This window comes from Nomascus leucogenys, unplaced genomic scaffold, assembly GCF_006542625.1.
Source record: "Nomascus leucogenys isolate Asia unplaced genomic scaffold, Asia_NLE_v1 001586F_30833_qpd_obj, whole genome shotgun sequence".
Taxonomy (NCBI): domain Eukaryota; kingdom Metazoa; phylum Chordata; class Mammalia; order Primates; family Hylobatidae; genus Nomascus; species Nomascus leucogenys.
In genome coordinates, this window is record NW_022097335.1 from 8,540 (window position 1) to 30,027 (window position 21,488).

General features: G+C 38.8%; 1 protein-coding gene across 1 annotated transcript; it reads right to left on the reverse strand.

The window, feature by feature from the left end:
- Nucleotides 1–1,600: 1,600 nt before the first annotated feature.
- LOC100590002 (solute carrier family 22 member 10) lies at nucleotides 1,601–16,855 on the reverse strand. The gene is given in 11 exon segments (XM_003274123.2): nucleotides 1,601–1,808; nucleotides 2,276–2,384; nucleotides 3,953–4,167; nucleotides 6,877–6,992; nucleotides 7,461–7,510; nucleotides 7,513–7,583; nucleotides 8,780–8,834; nucleotides 8,837–8,947; nucleotides 9,050–9,204; nucleotides 15,402–15,505; nucleotides 16,454–16,855. Coding segments are annotated over 11 exon segments (1,596 nt in total).
- Between the last annotated feature and the right edge of the window lie 4,633 nt (nucleotides 16,856–21,488).

Sequence of the window (21,488 nt, forward strand, 5' to 3'; positions counted from 1 at the left end):
GAGCCGAGATTGTGCCACTGCACTCCAGCCTGGGCGACAGAGCAAGACTCTGTCTCCAAAAAAAAAAAAAAAAAAAAAAAATGACAACATGGATTAACCATGTTAAGTGAAATAAGAGAAGCACATGACAAATGCTGCATGATCTCACTCATATGTAGAATCTTTCAAAAGTTGATTTCATAGAAGTTGATAGTAGAATAGTGGTTGTCAGAGGCTAGGGAATGAAGAAGGTAGGGGGAGATAGGGACAGGTTCATCAACAGGTACAAAGCTACAGTTTGTTAGGAGAAAGAAGTTATAGGCCTGGCGCGGTGGCTCACGCCTGTAATCCCAGCACTTTGGGAGGCCGAGGTGGGTGGATCACAAGGTCAGGAGATCGAGACCATCCTGGCTAACAGGGTGAAACCCTGTCTCTACTAAAAATACAAAAAATTAGCCGGGCGTGGTGACAGGCTACTCGGGAGGCTGAGGCAGGAGAATTGCTATAATCCAGGAGGCAGAGGTTGCAGTGAGCCGAGATTGTGCGACTGTACTCCAGCCTGGGAAAAAGAATGAGACTCTGTCTAAAAAAAAAAAAAAAAAAAAAAAAATTCTAGTGTTCTATGGCACAGTAGGGTGACCATAATTAACAATAATGTATTATATATTTCAAAAGAGCTATAAGAAAGGATTTGAATGTTCTCACCACAAAAAGTGATGTAAGTTTATAGATATGCTAATTACCATGATTTCTATGTATCAAAACGTCACACTGTTCCGCATAAATATGCGCAATTATTTTGAGTCAATTAAAAACAAAATAAAAGGCCAAGGCAGGGGGATTGCTTGAGCACAGGAGTTCGAGACCAGCCTGAGCAACATGGTGAAACCCAATCTCTACTAAAAATACAAAAATTTAGCCATATGTAGAGGCGTGCACCAGCTACTCGAGAGGCAGAGGTGGGAGAATCACCTGAGCCCAGGAACTTGAGGCTTCAGTAAGCCGTGATTGCACCACTGCACTCCAGACTGGATGACAGAGGAGACCCCATCTTTAAATATACAAATAAAATAAAACTTAAAAATTAAAATTAAAAATAAAAATACTTTTTCCTAGTTTCTTATTTTCTCTATCCTCAAACCTTCTATTACTCATGGCAGCAAGATTGACTGAATTTCACAGGCAACTAAACAAGAGTTATCTCCTTTATTATCTTTTCAAGGAGGATCTTTAACTCTTTGTGATATTTCTGAACATTCTTCCTTCACTATTTTATTTCCTTCCCCACCATATCCCAAGCTCTATGAATCCAAGAATCATTAAATACCATCATGAGTGTGTGTCTTTCATGAGGAAAAGTAGTATGTGCCATCACAACATAGCTCATTTTTATCTCTTTATCACTAAAACTACCAATGAGGGTGTCTCTGTAATCTAGAGTTGGAATTCAGAATGGATAGAGCTGGCCCTGCTGCTAATGAAAGGCAATGGCCCAAGTGGAAGTAGCTCAGGAAAGGCTAAGCTTTCACAATAATCTCAAGGATACACATGGAGTTTTTCATTTCTTATCACGGATATAGAATGATATATGCTTCTCACAGGACATGGCTAGAAGATTCACTCACTGATTTTCCACATCCTTGATGGTGTCAGGCAAAGGCAGATTCTTGGTTTCTGGTAAGAGGAAGACAACAAGGCCACCAATGATGGGGAAGATTCCATAAATGATCCATGGCAAAGTGGTAAAAAATACCGTTAAGGTCATCAAGAGGGGAGCCAGTGCTGCTCCAATCCTACTAGCCATTAAATCTATTCCTGAAGCTCTTGCCCTACAGATAAATAATAATACATGATAATCAGAAAAAATCTACACATGCAATTTGTGACATATTATTTTGACTTGACTGCAGAAGACAATAAAACACAATCATTAGGTACATGGGCAAACAGTTGCTTTTGAGATTTTCTCTATGATTTTCTAGCTGTTTTTAATCAGGTTCAGTGTGAGTTAAGACTCTTTTTCATCATTTTAAATAGACAGTTATGCATTACACCTACCCTGATGAGTGGTCCAAAAGATTAGTGAGATGATGCATTAAAATACTGCCTAGCACAATAGATGGTGCAAAGTCAGCTTGCAATAAACATTGGCCATAATTTTTGTTAGTGTATTATTAGTATTATAAATGATTGCTTTTAAAATAATAAACAAGTCTTAGGTTTATTCCCTCAGTAAGTACTGTTTAGTGGGAAATTCTTATTTTGGGCTCAGGTGGAGCATCTGTATCTCTTATACCTGAGAACAGTGGGGATGAGTTCAATGAAGTGAACAGCAACACTGGAAAAAGTAGCAGAAGAACAGCCGATTCCCAGACATGCCAAAGCCACACGCAGGGTCTGCATTTCTGGCAAAAGGAAGAGACCAGTGAGACTCTTATATCTGGGCTGAAGGAAGCAACATCCACCAAACTTAATTTAAAAACAACATATCGAGTATTTGCATGTTTGAAAAATACTGTAGAAAATTGAATAGTGCCAGAGAACATCCAGAGGTTGATAAGCTGAGAAATTGTCAGCTTAGAATTATCAACATAGGTGGCAAAAAGTGCATAATATTATCTTCATTAATGCAGGAAATCTCTCTGTATATCGAAGATTTTTCAGAGAGGGAGAAGAAACGATGAGTCTAGCTGAAATTTTTTTCTTAATTTTTCTGTCCAGTATTCACTATGCCCATTCTATAGAAGGTAGAACCATCATGTGGACAATTATTGAGGAGTCTGAGACTCAGCACTATACTTGAGAACTTTACAATTAAAGTGCAGAATTTAAAGGGACCAGCATCCTAGATTTCCCAGGGATGAAGGGGTTTTAGTGATGTGAAATTTTTATTGATAAAACCAAGAAAGTCCCAGGTAAATCTGGATAACTCAGTCAATCTAGTACAGATACAGTATTGTCATGGAGTTGGTATTGCACAAGAGACTAATGAAAAAACTCCTTTGTTAGTGGGCAGAGTAGAGAGGCTAGATCCAGAATGATAATAGGCATAAGGAACCAAGAAATGGAACTTCTGCTTGGGGAAAAATAAATTCAGAATTTTGGAAAGCATTAAAAGAAAGTTTCAGAGAAAGTTTTCTGCCTAATATAGAAAGAAAGATAATTATAGATTTATAAGATAGAAAGTGCTCAATGTAAGTCAGGAAATATACATTATTGATAATATTCAGGAAGAGGAATCGAGTTCCCCAATCTATTATGCGGTAAAATACATTCTTGTTTTGGGAAGCAGGGAAGGCATAGTGCCTACTAAGTTTCCCCTAATCATTACATAAAATCATTGTATTAACTTATAAAACAGTCTAACAGGGAGTGAAATAGGCTTTTAATCTGCCTAGTTTATTGTCCCTACCATAGATTCTTTCTCTGCTTGTAAACAAAGGATTTCTATTTCATTAAAGTCAAAAAGGTTTCCCCTAATCAAGGGCTGCAGTCATGGTGACTTAACATCACACCCAAGTGTGGCTACACGGATATCAGTGAGTAGACTGGTCACTGAAGACACAGTAATGAGGAAGAACCTAGACAGAGCCCACACAAAGGAAGCAATAATATCGTGTCCTCAAATGGGATATAATTGCAAGGCCTAGACATGCCATGCTTGTTATCAAAAGTGTAATTAACCAAAGGGCACGTGATCAATTGATCTCCTAGAGAAACTGTCAGGAATGAATGTCACCACTATCCAGCTACTTCCAGAGTTGATGAAGACAGATACACATCTGAGCTGCCCCTGGCTCTTTTCTCAATTATTAGCCAAATTTGTGTTACACGCTCATATTGCTTTGAGGGAATATGTAGCCTTTAAATGGTACCCCTCTTTATTCCCGGTTTTAGGCAAGTGTGGCCAATACAATTCCCGAAGAACAAAGAGAAGACATTTTCTTTCCCCCAAAGTCCAGTCTTCTCTCACCTTTGGGCACAAACGTGTTGGCCAAAATGGAAAGGCCCAACAGGAACATGAACAATATCTGGCTTATTCGACGGCCCATATGATTTAGTGTCAAAAGAGCAAGACATCGAACAATGAGAGCGACAGCTCCATAAAGTACCTGCAACAGGAAAATATTGCTCCCCACATGCTGAAGATTGACCATGGTACCATAAAAAGGTATTGTGTTTGCAAATCTGTGGTGAACAAAATAGAAAAGACACGTCATAAGGTTTAGAGCCTATGTCCAGCAGTCGATTACCATATTGGCCCAGGCAGTCATTGGTCAGTGTTAAGGAATAAAGGCTCGGTACGATTTGTAGAGTACTTTGTTTTAAAGATGGTGATCTTAGAGCTATCATGAATAATTGCATGACATTACATAAGAACAGGACTCCTGTCAGTCATTCTTTTGTCCAAGTTCCCAAGCAGGTAGTTGATAATGACAGGGAAATTTAACCTGAATCAGTCATCAAACTCAATGGTATATAAGAATTGAACACAGAAGAATTAAAGCTTGAAAATTAGGGAAATAATTCCTTTTCTGAGAGCTGTCAGTATGCTGTAAGTGCTCTCTCTCTTCTCCCCAATGCTGCTACTATGAAGAACTTTCCCTTTGCTAGAGAGTAAGGCTCCAAAAAGACTACGTGCCTGGCAGCACTGTCTGGGAGCACAGCGTTCTGGTGCCTGACACAATTCTAAGAAATTTAAGGTGAGAAACAGTGGCTATCTCCTGAGGGGTCAGAGCACAGACGGAGAATATAATGAGTGAATAAGCACACTGTATGAACACAGAGGCAGGGATACACGTGTTTCTCTCATAGACCATCTGTGGGCTCTTTCCAAGTAAGAGCTGACCAGGAGCCATTTTAAGTCAAAAAATAACCATTCAACCACTCTATGTCTTTAATTGCAGAATTTAATCCATTTACATTTAAGGTAATTATCGATAGGTAAGGCCTTAACACTGCCATTATTGTTTACTTGTTTTCTACTTGTTTTGTAGACTTTTTACCCCTTTGTTTCAGTTTTACAGTTTTTATTTGTGGTTTTCCCTTGTATCTTTTGGTTCTTTGTGTTTTAATTTTAGCATATCTATGATAGGTTTTTGCTTTGCAGTTACCACAAGCATATAAAAAACACTATATAGTTATAATAAGTTATTTTAAATGATAACACGTTGACACTGATTGCAAAGAAAATAGAAGAAACAAACAAAAAAATCTGGTACAGTTCAATGCAGAGGATGCCTGAGGAGGATGTTTCTCCACTAAAGAGGTTCATATCTCATTTCCCAGAGCTAAGAAAATGTGTCAGAACCCAGGCAAACGAATCGACACCAATTTCACCATAGGAAATAAAATCAAAGGTTCTTCAATATACCCAGAAAGCATCTAAGGAGAACTAGTCCACATTAATGATCTATCACACCGAGAAAGAGCTAGCTTTAGACGTTATGGCAGAAGAAACCACCATAGATCATAGCAATTCCAAGCAAGTAAGTCCTTCTCTGACCATTATCTCTACTTTTTTGTCCCACTCTGACTGTCTAGGATTCAGAAGCCAGAGTCTGTAATGTAGTGGATAGGGGAAAAGTGATAAAGCACAATGCAATTAAATGAAGTAGCCACCTATAGGATATGCCTAGGAAGAGGTAAACTGTATAATTTAATAGTACTGTCTTCAGCTTGGAAGTGGACATACACTGTCCTGTAACACTTTTTATAAGTTTTCAAAAATTTAGAATTTAAAATATTTCCTACTGACACTACCGAAGTAAGTACTTACATATCCCCGAGAGACAATGTACAAAATTGCCTACAGAAGCCCTTGTGTGAACACCCCCAATTGGAAATAAGTAAAAGTCCACCAACAATGAAGTAGGTAAAGAAATTGTTCTGTATTCATCTATTGGAATACTGAAACACTGGGGAAGGAGAACAACCTACTATTACAAGCAACAGCACTGATAAATCTTGAAGGAATAAAGTTGAGGAAAAGGAGCCTGTGACAAACAGAGCCATGTTATCTTTACATTTTGTAAAGGTCAAAATCAGGCAATAATCCTTCATGGTGATGGAGCCAGAACTGTTCTTAAGTTATTTTTGGCAGGGGCAGTTTTTATCACTGTAGATGATGCACAAGGAGGCCTTCCAAGGTTTTTCTACATCTGGGTGTTGATTACATGTTCTTTTTTCTTTGTTCTTTTTTTTCTTTTGAGACAGAGTCTCACTCTTTCACCCAGAGTCTCACTCTTTCACTCACCCTGGAGTACAGTGGCACAATCTTGGCTCACTGCAACCTTCACCTCCCAGGTTCAAAGCAATTCTTATGCCTCAACCTCCTGAGTAGCTGAGACTACAGCTGCGCACCACCACTCCTGTCTAATTTTTGTATTTTTAGTAGAGACAGGGTTTCACCATGTTGGCCAGGCTGGTCTCGAACTCCTGACCTCAGGTGATCCACCTGCCTCAGCCTCCTAGTGTTGGGATTACAGGCATGAGCCATCACACCTGGCTTGATTACATTTTTTTATGTATCAAAATATTCATGGAGTTGTATACATTCATAATCTGTGCACATTACTAAGATTTGTTTCAGTAGAGTTGAAAAAATAAAGAAAATTAAACAACACAATTTACCTCAGTATCAATCACCAATGATGAGACTGATAGGATGATAGGGCTGACTCCTCATTGTGGTAACCAGTCCATGTGAGTCTACATAACCTTCTGCCTCTCTTCAAATGTAGCAGTTATCTGTATATTTTCTTCATTTTTTATCTACAAATCAGTCCCACACACACACACACACACACACATACACTGCTGTTGTAACCTTTGAAATAAGAAAGCGATTCATGTCATCACACTTTAAATGCCCCTCATATACTATACGGAGCCTACCTCAAAAATACCAGGATACAGATCCTTTTACGCATACTGGGGTTGCGGAACAAGTCACACACAGTAGTTTTGGTCTGTGCTGCATCCAGCTCCTCCTGCATGGTGGATCTCACAACCTTCAATAATAACATGTATCATTTATCAACACGTCCCAGGCATTGTGGTGAGAACTGGCACTCAGTAGGACAAGAGAAATGTGTTCCCTTTCTCTCGAGTGTGATATATGATATGCCAATTACAGAAGTGAAAGTGGTGTGAAGAAAAATGAAGAAGAACATTAAAGGAGCCTCCAGGAAATTATGCAGCAATAAAGACATTTGAAATAAGGCCCCAAAGGGGTATAGTGTATCCACAAGGATGCATAGGTTGTAGATTCAGATCAGGAAGTGAACTAAAGGAAGAGATAGTTACATAATTCCCAAAGCTGCTTTTATATGAGATGGCCTTGAAAAAATGAGAACCGAGCTTGTGTTCTCAGCTAGCTGCCCTTCTTAGAAGCAGTTAGTCTATCTCAACAAGGAGAAGGCAGATGTCAGCTTATGTCTTCCCTTCAACCCAGTAACCACCTTCCCTTTCCTACTCACCTCTATGTTCAGGGTTTCTTCAGCATTCTTTATTCCATTTGTTTGTGCAACTTTCTAAGTGCCTTTAAGCCCTCATCTAGTTTATTGGTGATTATCAACCACCGAGCAGATTCCACCAGCCACCTGATAAAAGAAAAACACACAAGTGCAGTCATCTCTGTCTTTCTTATTAGTCATATGATTATTGGCTATGGATGCCTTTTGTCTTCCATTTCTTATCCACCACTTGGTTGTATTGAAAACAGAAGTCTATTTTATTAGACCAAATACTAGGAAAATGTGACCATGATCCTGCAGTACACCTTCATGGTTTAGGAACACAGACTTTGGAGACAAATCACTTCTTTGTTTGATCACAGGAAAATTTTCAAAGAAGTCTGTGAAGCTTAAGCTTTAGGGTCCCTACATGCATAAGTTCTTTCCAAAGTTTGGTGTGAGTTCTAGCAAATTTATGTTCATGATATGTATCGTTTAAGAAAAATGAGTCTTCAATTTATGTAAGGTTAAAGCTGCTCGAAGGTTGGAAGTACTTCTGCCACTACCAGCTATGCTGGTAACTTACTATGCAAGTGAGTCACTCATTTACATCTGCTTCAGTTTTCCTCATCAATAAAACAAAAACAGCAGTGCCATATTCCTTACTGGGTTGTTATGAAGATGAAATAAGATAATGGAAGAGTCTGACATGGATTATACTCTACTCTCTATCGGAATTCATCTCACTGTGTTAAATATATAGTAATATCTCAATATTCCAGTAATTTCTAACTGAATCTGATGCTTCCCTAGATTGGTTTCAAATGTAGAGATGAAATTAGCCACAAATAAATGTTTGTTAAAATTATCTAATGGAGGAGGAAGTGCTGAACACATGCTATAAATCACTCAGTCTGCCCAACTTTTAGTACTGGTGAAACGGTCCTGCACTATTGTCAAAGAGTTATATGAATACACTTGTGGTTTCTTCCAATTTCACCTATAAAAGTGAAAAGCATTATACATATCACCATAACTTGATTTATTTCAAGGCAAAAATGAATCAAAAGATATTTCTTTTTGAAACATCTGAATCTATATGTTTGGTAAAAAAAAGATGGAATCATTCTATATCTACAATAAAAGTTTTTCCCAATTTTATGTCAGAACTCCCAGGCAGAAGAGCCATTGCTATTTACCATTGTTTCTCAAGCTGCACAGAGTGAATAGATGAGAACATGGGTCTAGGTACAGAAGTGGGAATAAGAAAATCAATATGTTCTTATTCAATATTCATTTTCATCCCAGGACCCCAAAGACAAAGAGAGAGAGAAAGCTCCTACCTTGAAAGAAGAAAGAAGACAAAGAAAGGTACAGACACCACCACGTGCAGGGTTGCCAATCTCGGAAGACATAAGCCAAGCCTCCCAGTATTATCTGTCCAGTACTAAGGGCACCAGATGACAATATTACTACCAGGGCTTTAGAGTTGGGCCTTATCCACTCAGTAACTGAAAGAAAACCCATATAGCATTTAAGGTCAAATAGAGATGAAAATTTCAAGTTCAAATTCAAGGCTCATAAAATAGAGAAGATCACAATTATTGACTTACTGAGCAAAGAATTATTTGATATAATGATCATGGAAGAAAAACCTGCCAAGAAGCGTAGCACACAGTAAACAGGGAAGGTGGGAGCGAAGGCAGCACAGGTGTCAGTGATGGCAAGCTGGAGGAAACACCATCTGAGAATCAATCTTCGCCCAAACCTGAGAAACAGAGAGTCATGTTAGATTATGACAGCAATAATAATTTATGGGTAAAAACTTAAGAAAATGAAAGCTCACTCTAAAATTTGATAATATTTTAACAAATATTTTGTGTACTTTAAATCCTGAAAGATCAAGAGCTAAATTGACACAGAAATATCCTCAGAAGTAACCCTCCCTGTTTATAATATACACTAACAATATCAAAATCCAAAACTTCATCATTTAATAATAAGGCCTCTGATACCAACAGATACTGTATAAAAGAAGCTACAAATGTTGGAAATTGTAATATGTAATAAGTATCTACTACATTGACATATGAATCCAGCATAGTAGAGAGTCTACATTAGTATATGAAATACAAGAGAGCTAAATATGTATTTGGGTCTCTAAGACCATGCAGGCCAAGGCTAAAACTTATGTATAAGATACATCAGTGGAGCAATGCATCAAAGTTTCTGTGGGTTGCCTAAGAGGCTCTCATAAAGAAACTTGGACTCCCATTGTTGATCTGGGTTTATAGGCCTCTGTGTTCCATCTAGAACAAAATATAGGAGAGCCACAACCCAGACAGAGAAAAGTACAGAAACTTCTCACTGGAAAAAATATGTAGAAAGAAGAGTGAAGAGAGAGAGAAGGTGAAGGCCAAAAAGGGAAAGGAAATTTGGCATTTTACAGGATGTTTGTAAAGACAGGTCTTAAAGGAGACAACTTGGACTAAATGGGGTGTGCTTATTGTATATGCCATTAATATTAACAAACAAAGTTTTGGGTTGGGAACTGTTCTACATTTGAAATGGAACTCTAAATATATTTAAATAGTATCTAGAGGAGTGATATCAGCAAGATAGCTAAGTAGAGACTCCTGACACTCATTCCCCCAAAACCCACACACTATGAGGAAAAAACTAAGGCAACAAATAAACAGGTAAGATTTCACTAGAATGTGGAAGGGAGAGCACTGGAATGCAGCGAGGGGGTGGAGACACATCTGTGGTGATTGGAAGTCCAGGAGGGCAGCATGGCGGTGCCCAGCCTCTGTAGCCACATCTTTCCCATCTGGATCAGATCTACCTGGAGTCATGAGGAATTTCTCATTGTGGGGAAAAGTTAAGCAGAAAGAACCCACCAGTCTCCATTGCCACCACAAAACAGCAACAGTTCTTACCATAGGAGAATTTCACAGTCTGCACAAGTCCTGAGTCCAAAAGAGAGCTGCTGAAAATTTACCCAACTGCATTGCCCAGATTAGAAGCACAAAGTTTGTATTCCCCAGGTCACGCCTATCCCTCATGAGTCAAGCTGTTGCAGCATGGCACCATCTTGAGACCAGAGCCACCTCTGGAGTGCATCCTGCCCTGGGGGCCAGTAGCCACCGCACCTCTCCAGCACTGGAACTCTATCTTCATTCCATGAAGCCCACATCAGTGACTGAACACCACAACCCAGCAGTGCAGAGCCTGGGCTCAAGAATCAGTGGTGACTCTGGTCCTGCAAAGCAGAGAAACAATCCCACCACCCTCATTTTCATCTGGAAAAGCCAATCTGGCAATTCTGCCCAGGGTGAACCCACTGTTGAGCCAGCTAAACTGCGCATGCCCTTCCCAAGGGGGAAAGGCCCTGAAACTCTATGCAACTAACAGCCTTCCAGCCAGGAAAGCCTGCTCCTATGCAACCTCTTTCTAGAACCTGAGAACAGCTCCATGATGCCCCACCCCTGCAGACAAGCCCTTGGTATGCCCAGTGGGCCCTGCACCTGCAATCAGGATGTCAGAACAACTGAAAGCTTCCCTGGCACTTCACACCTCCAGGCTGGCTGAGTAGCTGTGTGCCCATGTCCTGGGTCTGAAAAACATTCCTACAGGACATCCTTGGACAGCAAGCCCCCAGGCTGAAGTGATACCATTGGTGCTGCTATGAGCTGAATGTCCTGGGCCAGAAAACACCCTTTAGGCCACACCAGCAACATGCCCCAGGCCAGCTGAGCTTTGTGGCACCTATGTTCTGGGCCCAAGAAATAGCTCTGCAGGCCACTCCTGGCCAGCTAGCTCCAAGGCTGGTAAGTGGCCAAACAGCAGCCATAAGCTCATGTCTCAGACCACAGGAACAGCCCCTGTGGGTCACCCCCAGCAGACACACCAAGGTCAGCCAAGCAGGCAGGCATGACCCCAGGCTGGCTGAGTAGATTTGTGCATGGATTCCAGCCCTGAGAACAGTTCATGGGCCCCCATCTAGAAGACATACCACCCAGGTAAGCTGAGAAGTCATGCAAACAGATTCCAAGCCTAAGAAAGAGCCCAGTGATCCACTCTTGGCAAATACAACTTGAAGCCAGCCCAAGAAACTGTGTATCTGTGTCCCACGTCTGACAAACAGCCCTGTGGGGGACTACTGGCAGGCTTGCCACCAGCCTGCAGAGCAACCTTATGTATGTGCTCCTGGCCAGAGTAATAGCACCATAAGTCTAACTTGGCTTAACTTGGCCAAACCACCACGTGCATGCATGCACCCTAGACCTGAGAAACAGCCTGGCAAGCCGACCCCCAGCAAAGCCTTACCACTACCATAACCAACTCTTGCAGCCTATGCCACTAAGACCTAGCACATGTCACTAGCCTAGGTTAAAGCTGAAGAAACTACACAGAAACTATAACTACTGTGCCCACCTAGAACCAAAAGCCTGACACAACCCCATAAAACTGACGATACAAGACCCATTCATACAAACAAGCCTTTCCTTATGAAATCTCTTCATAAAATTGTAAGAAGCAACCTTTCCACTCAATCCAAAGAAATCAATGTAGAGACAAATCAAACATTGCAAAGGAAAGAAATTGACACATTTAAAGGATCACAATAAATTTTCCTGTAACCGGCCCCAATTATAGAGAAATATACAAAATGCCAGAAAATGAATTCAAAATAACAATATTAAAGAAACTCAGTGAGATACAAGAAACTATAGACAATTCATATAATTACAAAAACAATACATTGTTTGAATGAAAAAATTTAACAAAGACATAGATAGAAAAAAGAACCAAACAGAAATCCTACAGTTGAATATTCAATGAATGAAGTAAAAAAAAATGCAACTGACAGCTTTAACCATAGACTGGAACAAGCAGAAGTAAATTTCTGAGACTTAAAGACAGTTTGCTAAAAATAATAGAGGCAGATGAAAGAAAAAAGAATTACAAAGAATGAAGAAAGCCTACAGAATGTATAAACACAGTAAGTGAATAAATATTTGCATTATGAGAATCTAGAGAAAGGGAAGGGATATATAGAAAATATATTTTATGATATTTTATGATATGATAGCTGAAAATTTCCCAAGTCTTGTGATAAGGATGCATATCTTGGTACAAGAAGCTCAAAGAATGCCAAATAGCATCAACTCAAACAGGTCCCCTAGCAGGCACATTATAGTCAAATTTTCAAAAAAGCAAAGATCAAGAAAAAATACTAAAAGCCACAAGAAGAAAGCATTGAGTCACATATAAAGGAATTCCTACTAGACTAACAGCAAATTTCTGAGTGGAAACCTGGAGGGCAGGAGAAAATTAGATAATATATCCAAAGTCCTGAAAGAAAAAATTGCCAGAAAAGAATATTATACCCAGAAAAAATTCTTCTATGCTTCAGAAATGAAAGAACTATAAATCTTTCACAGACAAGCAAAAACTAAAGGAATTACCATCACAGAAACAGCAAAAAACATTCTCCAGGGAGTCTTACATCTTGAAGTAGTGAGATGGCAAGTTACCATAAGAAAGCAATAAAACTATAAAGTACTAGGAGAACCAATAAATGATAAAGACAGAAAGAGAATCAAATCTAATCACCTCAGAAAAACACCCAACAAGCCTATCAACCAAAATAATAATAAATAAATAATAAATAATAAATTGGAAAAGCACCCAGGACCAAACAGAATCAACAGCTGAATTCTACTAGAAGTACAAAGAAGATCTGGCAACATCCTGCTGAAACCTATTCCAAAAAATTAAGGAGGAGGGACTCCTCCCTAACTCATTCTATTAGGCCAGCTTCATCCTGATACCAAAACCTGGCAGAGATTACAAAAACAACAAAACAAAAAAAAAACCACAAAACTTCAAGCCAATATCTTTGGGTGAATATCAATGCAAAAATCCTCAACAAAATACTGGCAAACCCAAATCCCGCAGCATATCAGAAAAATTGTCCACCATGATTAAGTATGCTTTATCCCTGGGATGCAAGGTTGGTTCAATATTTGTAAATAAATATATGTGATTCATCACATAAACTCAACTAAAGACAAAGACCACATAATTATCTAAATAAATGAAGAAAAGGCTTTTGATAAAATTCAACAACGTTTCATGTTAAGAAACTTTCAATAAAGTAGGTATTGAAGGAACATGCCTCAAAAGAGCAAGATCCATGTATGACAAACCCACAACCAACATCTTATTGAATAAGCAACATCTTATTGTAAACTGGCACAAGACACCACTCCAATTTCAGCACAAGTATTGGAAGTCCTAACTAGGGCAAATCAAAGCAGGAGTAAGAAATAAAGAGCATCCAAAGGAAGAGAGGAAGTCAATTATCCTGTTTGCAGATGATATGATACTGTATCTATAAAACCCCATATCTCAGCCCAAAAGCTTTAAGCTGATAAACAACTTCAGCAAAGTCTCAGGATAGAATATCAACGGTGCAAAAATTGCTAACATTCTTATACACCAATAACAGTCAAGCTGAAGAGCCAAATAAGGAATTGCAATCCCATTCGCAATTGCCACAAAAGAATAAAATACCTAGGAATACAGCTAACTAGGGAGGTGAAAGATCTCTACAAGGAGAATTACAAAACACTACTTCAAAAAAAAAATCAAAGATGACACATCAAAAAATGGAAAATCATTCCATGCTCATAGGTAGAAAGAGTCCATGTTATAAAAAATGGCTATACTGCCCTGATATGATTTGGCTGTGTCCCAACCAAATCTCATCTTGAATTGTAGGTCCCATAATCCCCATGTGTTATGAGAGGGACCTGGTGAGAGGTAATTGAAATCATGGAAGGCATTACTTCCATGCTGGTTTCACTATAGTGAGTGAGTTCTCATGAGATCTGATAGTTTTATAAGGGGCTTTTACCCCCTTCACCCTCCCTTCTCTTTCCTGCCACCATGTGAAGAAGAATGTGTTTACTTCTCCTTCCAACATGATTGTAAGTTTCCTGAGGTCTCCCCAGTCATGCTGAACTGTGAGTCAATTAAACCTTTTTCTTATAAATTACCCAGCCTCAGGCAGTTCTTCACAGCAGGGCAACAGTGGACTAATACATGCCCAAAGCAATTTATAGATTTAATACTATTCCTATTAAACTACCATTGAGATCTTCACAGAACTGAAAACTATTATTTTAAAATTCATATTGTTATGGTTTGGCTCTGTGTCCCCAACCAAATCTTTCACATTGAATTGTAATATCCCCATGTGTCATGGGAGGAAGCCAGTGGGAGGTAATTGAATCATGGGGGCTGGTTTTTCCCGTGATGTCTCCTGGTAGTGAGTAAGTCTCATGAGATCTGATGGTTTTATAAAGGGGAGTTCCCCTGCACATGCTTTCTTGTCTGCACCATTCAAGACATGAATTTGCTCCTCATTCACCTTCCACCAAAATTGTGAGGCCTCCCAAGCCATGTGGAATGTGAGTTGATTAAACCTCTCTCCTTTATAAATTACCCAGTCTCAGGCATGTCTTTATTAGCAGCATGAGAACAGACTAATACACCTACTCATTACAGTGGGGTAATTATGATAATGACAACCAGGCTGGGAGCCCACAAGCATTTAGCTCACAGAGTCCAGGAGGGACTTAACACAATATCCCTAGCCAAGGTCTACACACCATTTCATATATTTGTATTTTCAAGGAGGCTGAATTCTCTATCTTGATATTTGTGTATTCAGTATCCTATACAGAGACGCTGTTCAGAGATCTCTGTGGCAACAAAATGGCACTCACTAAACTCACTGTAATTCATTTCTGTATCTAGCTCTCTGGGGAACAAAGCAGCACCAACAGTGTAAATTGCATATTATAACTCAATAACACTTCTTTGTGAAAGAATTAATTGTAAGCTGATAAAAACACTGCAGAGTAACAATAACCGTGATCTGGAGACACTCACCTGTCTGAGAAATGGCCACCTATGATGCCTCCCACCAGCATTCCAGTCAGAAGTAGGAACTGAACCACTGATTTCAGTGACTGATAATCACATACCAGGTCCCACTGGAAGAGAAGGAAGCCAATACAGCATAGCTTCACAGCAGCTTTTGACTTCTCATTGTTCACTTGCTGCAACAGCTTTCAGTGGACACATTCTCTAGCCTCTTTTTACTACATTTTCTTACCTATACCATTCAAGTCTTGGCTTAAGCATGGATTTCTCTGGAAATCCTCACCCAAAACCTTCCAGGTTATGTTAATATCTGTTTTTATATTCATTCAGCTCTGCATACCTCAGTGGTTCTCAATTTTTGCCACACATTAAGGAGATTTTTTAAACCATTGATGCTAGTATGAAATCCACTCTGATTTGCTTCTGTAACATGTAGCCAAAGCAGGCAGATTTTTAAAATAACACAGATGTTTCCAATTTGCAACTTAGGCTGAGAACAAGTGACCAAGAAGAATATTTTTCTAATCATTAGTCTTCTCTTCAAGCTAGTTTTGTGATAGATGTATTTATATCTAGTTGGTTGAGTTCATTGCCTCAAATTCAATGTAGGTGCCTGACAGTTAAAAAATAAGTACCCAGGCATGGTGGCTCACATCTGCAATCCCAGCACTTTTTGGTGGATCACCTGAGGTCAGGAGTTTGAGACCTGTCTGGCCAACATGGTGAAACCCTGTCTCTACTAAAAATACAAAGAAAAAAAATTAGCTGAGTATCGTGGTGCATGTCTGTAATCCCAGCTACTTCAGAGGCTTGGGCAGGAGAATTGCTTGAACCTCGGAGGTGGAGGTTGCAGTGAGCTGAGATCTCACCATTGCACTCCAGCCTGGGCAACAAGAGTCAAACTCTATCTCAAAAAAAAAAAAAGCAATCACTATTTGCCAAAAGAGTGGCTGAGCACTGACTACGGTATCTACACAATAACTAGAGGCTTAAAGCATGTTTATGTTCTTCTAAACACCTAGATTGTGTATCCAGAACAGGTTAACAGGACCCTTTACCTTAGTCACAATGGTCGAAGGGAAGTAGCTTTGGTCATATACCCAGCCATCCACACAGGGTTCTGTGTCGGCCTCACTTGTGTTGTGGATAGTCCCATTCAGGTGAAGAAGCTGCCACTGGGGATGGACGAAGCGACGACACTTCTCTGGCCTCAGGTTTGAGTCTAGTGGGATGGAGATTCTCAGGAGGGCATCTTCACTAAGGATTCCAGTTTCATTATCAGATCCAGTATTATTGTCCAGGATGTGGACCCAGCAACGATGACCAGGAATGGCTGCAGCAAAGTTCTCCAGCAGTATATGAGGGATTAATACCATGAGAGAGGGAAGAATAAAAACCAGATGAAGGATCTGAAATCTCCCAAGGCCTCCAACTTGACTCAAGAGCTCCTCAAAGGCCATTGATTGTGAAAACGTGACCCCCAAGAGGAGGCACAATTGCTTTATGGAGATAAGTTCAAAGGGAGAAAATATTTCCTTTTATTAATTCAAATTAAGCTTGTATTGATCCTTGCATCAATTTCTCATCCATGGGCCTGGACTCACCAGTGCAATAGAGCCGTAGTGGAAACAGCTTCCTCAGTTCTTTTGTGATCAGAAGGTAGATGTCATTTTGTAGTCAAAGAGATCATTATTTCACAGAGATACTTCTACCTGTTGACGATAAAATCCGTTTAAAGGTTTACTCTCTAAATATGTTTGTCTTCAAGTGACTCATGAAATTTACATTGGACTTTGGCATGTACATGTTCTCTAAATAAGCTAAAAGAAATCGGTTAAACAGTGTTGTTATTTCTAGGAAGTGAAATTTGAGAGACACAAAAGTAAACTGCTTTATAATTTTTCCATGAAAAGAACAGAAAGTCAGGGTTTTTCTCCTTTAGTACTGAATTTAGGTTAAAATGATGAATAAATGAAAATCCCTATTACCATGTTTTGCTTTTTAAAGCAAATTGGAATGTGATGCCATTACTATCTTTTGTTAACTGATATTATGCTTCAGGTTAAATCACATGAGGAACTCAGATAAATTTAAATTATATGAAATATAAATAGAGGAGAAAGGCAGTGTTCAGCTCATATAGGAGTTTATTTCCTTGGGCTTATTTATTCATTTATATATAGCACATTGGAGGATCTTTTCCATGCTAGTTTCAGGAATCCAGATAAATTACTTATTTTATTGTTATAAACTATGCCTCTATCTCTAGTGATGCTCCTCATTTTGAATTATATATTTTTTAACATTAACATGGCTATGCCAGGTTTCTTATAGTTTGCATGATATAACTTTCCCACCTTTTAGATTTTTAAGTGAAATGTTTTTTGAGATTATTATAGATTTACATGCAGTTGCAAGAAATAACACAAGGAGTAATCATATACTCATCACCCTGTTTCCTCTAATAGTAATATTTTACAAAACTGTAGTATAATATCATATCAACATCAAGATGCTAGTATTATACAATGTATTATAATACCAGGATCTTGATACTGATACAACCTACTGATTTTATTAATATTTCCCCAGTCGGTTTATCTGTATCTGTGTGGTGTAGGCATATAGTACTATACAATTTTATGTGTGTAATTTAGTGTGCCCATCATCACAATCAAGATAGTGAACAGTTACATCACAGATATCCCTCCTTCTAGGAGAATAATATGGTATATATCCTTCTCAGGTTGGCTTTTTTAAAAATCAGAAACTCTACAGATATATCATCTAAGTTGCTGTATATATTAATACTTTGTTCCTTTTTACTGCTGAATATTATTCCATAGAATGTATATATAATTGTTTGGCTTTTTTAAAATCAATGTTATTGTGCATATTTAAGATAAGCAACATGATGTTATAAGATATATATATGTGTATATATATATATAAAGATATATAGAGATATATAAAATGCTAACTATAGTGGAACCAATTAACCTATCTATCATCTCACCAATGGGAAAAGTTACCCATTCCCCCTTTGGCAAAAGCACATATAATCTATTCATTTATCAAAAACACAATATACTGTTATTAATTACCGTTCTCCTGTTGTACATGAGATTCTTCAACTTGTTCATCCTACATATAGGCTACTTTGTATCCTTTGACTTATATCTCCCCACTTCTTCCCACCCCTCACACCCCAGCCCTTGTAAACACCATTCCATTCCCTATCTCTACCTACCTGACCATACTTGACCTTATTATTATTATTATTTTTATTATTATACTTTAAGTCTGGGATACATGTGCAGAACGTGCAGGTTTGTTACGTAGCTATACATGTGCCATGGTGATTTGCTACACCCATCAACCCATCATCTACATTAGGTATTTCTCCTAATGCTATCCCTCCCCTAAGCCTCCCACCCCCAGACAGGCCCAGTGTGTGATATTCCCCTCCCTGCGCCCATGTGTTCTTACTGTTCAACTCCCACTTATGAGTGAGAACATGCAGTGTTTGGGGTTTCTGTTCTTGTGTTAGTTTGCTGAGAATGATGGTCTCCAGCTTCATCCATGTCCCTGCAAAGGACACGAACTCATCTTTTTATGGCTGCATAGTATTCCATGTTGTTTATGTGCCACATTTTCTTTATCCAGTCTATCACTGATGGGCATTTGGGTTGGTTCCAAGTCTTTGCTATTGTGAATGGTGCCACAATAAACATATGTGTGCATGTGTCATTATAGTAGAATGATTTATAATCCTTTGGGTATATACCCAGTAACAGGATTGCTGGGTCAAATGGTATTTCTAGTTCTAGATCCTTGAGGAGTCACCACACTGTCTTCCACAATGGTTGAACTAATTTACACTCCCACCAACATGTAAAAGCATTCCTACTTCTCCACATCCTCTTCAACATCTGATGTTTCCTGACTTTTTTTTTTTTTTTATACTTTAGGTTTTAGGGTACATGTGCACAATGTGCAGGTTTGTTACATATGTATACATGTGCCATGTTGTTTTGCTGCACCCATTAACTCATCATTTAGCATTAGGTATATCTCCTAATGCTGTCCCTCCCCCCTCCCCCCACCCCACAACAGTCCCCCAAGTGTGATGTTCCCTTCCTGTGTCCATGAGTTCTCATTGTTTCAATTCCCACCTATGACTGAGAACATGTGGGGTTTGGTTTTTTGTCCTTCGCGATAGTTTACTGAGAATGATGCTTTCCAGTTTCAGCCATGTCCCTACAAAGGACATGAACTCATCATTTTTATGGCTGCATAGTATTCCATGGTGTATATATGCCACATTTTCTTAATCCAGTCTATCATTGTTGGACATTTGGTTGGTTCCAAGTCTTTGCTATTGTGAATAGTGCCACAATAAACATACGTGTGCATGTGTCTTTATAGCAGCATGATTTATAGTCCTTTGGGTATATACCCAGTAATGGATGGCTGAGTCAAATGGTATTTCTAGTTCTAGATCCCTGAGGAATCACCACACTGACTTCCACAATGGTTGAACTAGTTTACAGTCCCACCAACAGTGTAAAAGTGTTCCTATTTCTCCACATCCTCTCCAGCATCTGTTGTTTCCTGACTTTTTAATGATGGCCATTCTAACTGGTATGAGATGGTATCTCACTGTGGTTTTCATTTGCATTTCTCTGATGGCCAGTGATGATGAGCATTTCTTCATGTGTTTTTTGGCTGCATAAATGTCTTCTTTTTGAGAAGTGTCTGTTGATGTCCTTTGCTCACTTTTTGATGGGGTTGTTTGTTTTTTTCTTGTAAATTTGTTTGAGTTCATTGTAGATTCTGGATATTAGCCCTATGTCAGGTGAGTAGGTTGTGAAAATTTTCTCCCATTCTGTAGGTTGCCTGTTCACTCTGATGGTAGTTTCTTTTTGCTGTGCAGAAGCTCTTTAGTTTAATTAGATCCCATTTGTCAATTATGGCTTTTGTTGCCATTGCTTTTGGTGTTTTAGACATGAAGTCCTTGCCCACGCCTATGTCCTGAATGGTAATTGCCTAGGTTTTCTTGTAGGATTTTAATCGTTTTAGGTCTAACATTTAAGTCTTTAATCCATCTTGAATTAATTTTTGTATAAGGTGTAAGGAAGGGATCCAGTTTCAGCTTTTCTACATATGGCTAGCCAGTTTTTCCCAGCACCATTTATTAAATAGGGAATCCTTTCCCCATTGCTTGTTTTTGTCAGGTTTGTCAAAGATCAGATAGTTGTAGATATGCAGCATCATTTCTGAGGACTCTGTTCTGTTCCATTGATTTATGTCTCTGTTGTGGTACCAGTACCATGCTGTTTTGGTTACTGTAGCCTTGTAGTATAGTTTGAAGTCAGGTAGCGTAAATGCTCCAGCTTTGTTCTTTTGGCTTAGGATTGACTTGGCAATGCAGGCTTCTTTTTTGGTTCCATAATGAACTTTAAAGTAAGTTTTTTCCAATTCTGTGAAGAAAGTCATTCGTAGCTTGATGGGGATGGCATTGAATCTATAAATGACCTTGGGCAGTATGGCCATTTTTCTCGATATTGATTCTTCCAACCCATGAGCATGGAATGTTCTTCCATTTGTTTGTATCCTCTTTTATTTCATTGAGCAGTGGTTTGTAGTTCTCCTTGAAGAGGTTTCCTGACTTTTTAATGATCTCCGTTCTAACAGGCATGAGATGGTATCTCATTGTCTTTGTGATTTGCATTTACCTAATGACCAGTGATGATGAGCTTTTTTTTCATGTTTGTTGGCTACATAAATGTCTTCTTTTGGGAAGTGTCTGTTCATATCCTTTGCCCACTTTTTGATGGGGTTGTTTTTTTTTTCTTGTAAATTTGTTAAAGTTCTTTATAGATTCTGGATATTAGCCCTTTGTTAGATGAGTAGATTGCAAAAATTTTCTCCATTCTGTAGGTTGCCTGTTCACTCTGATGATAATTTCCTTTGCTATGCAGAAGCTCTTTAGTTTAATTAGATCCCATTTGTCAATTTTGGCTTTTGTTGCCATTGCTTTTGGTGTTTTAGTTATGAAGTCTTTGTCCATGCCTATGTCCAGAATGGTAT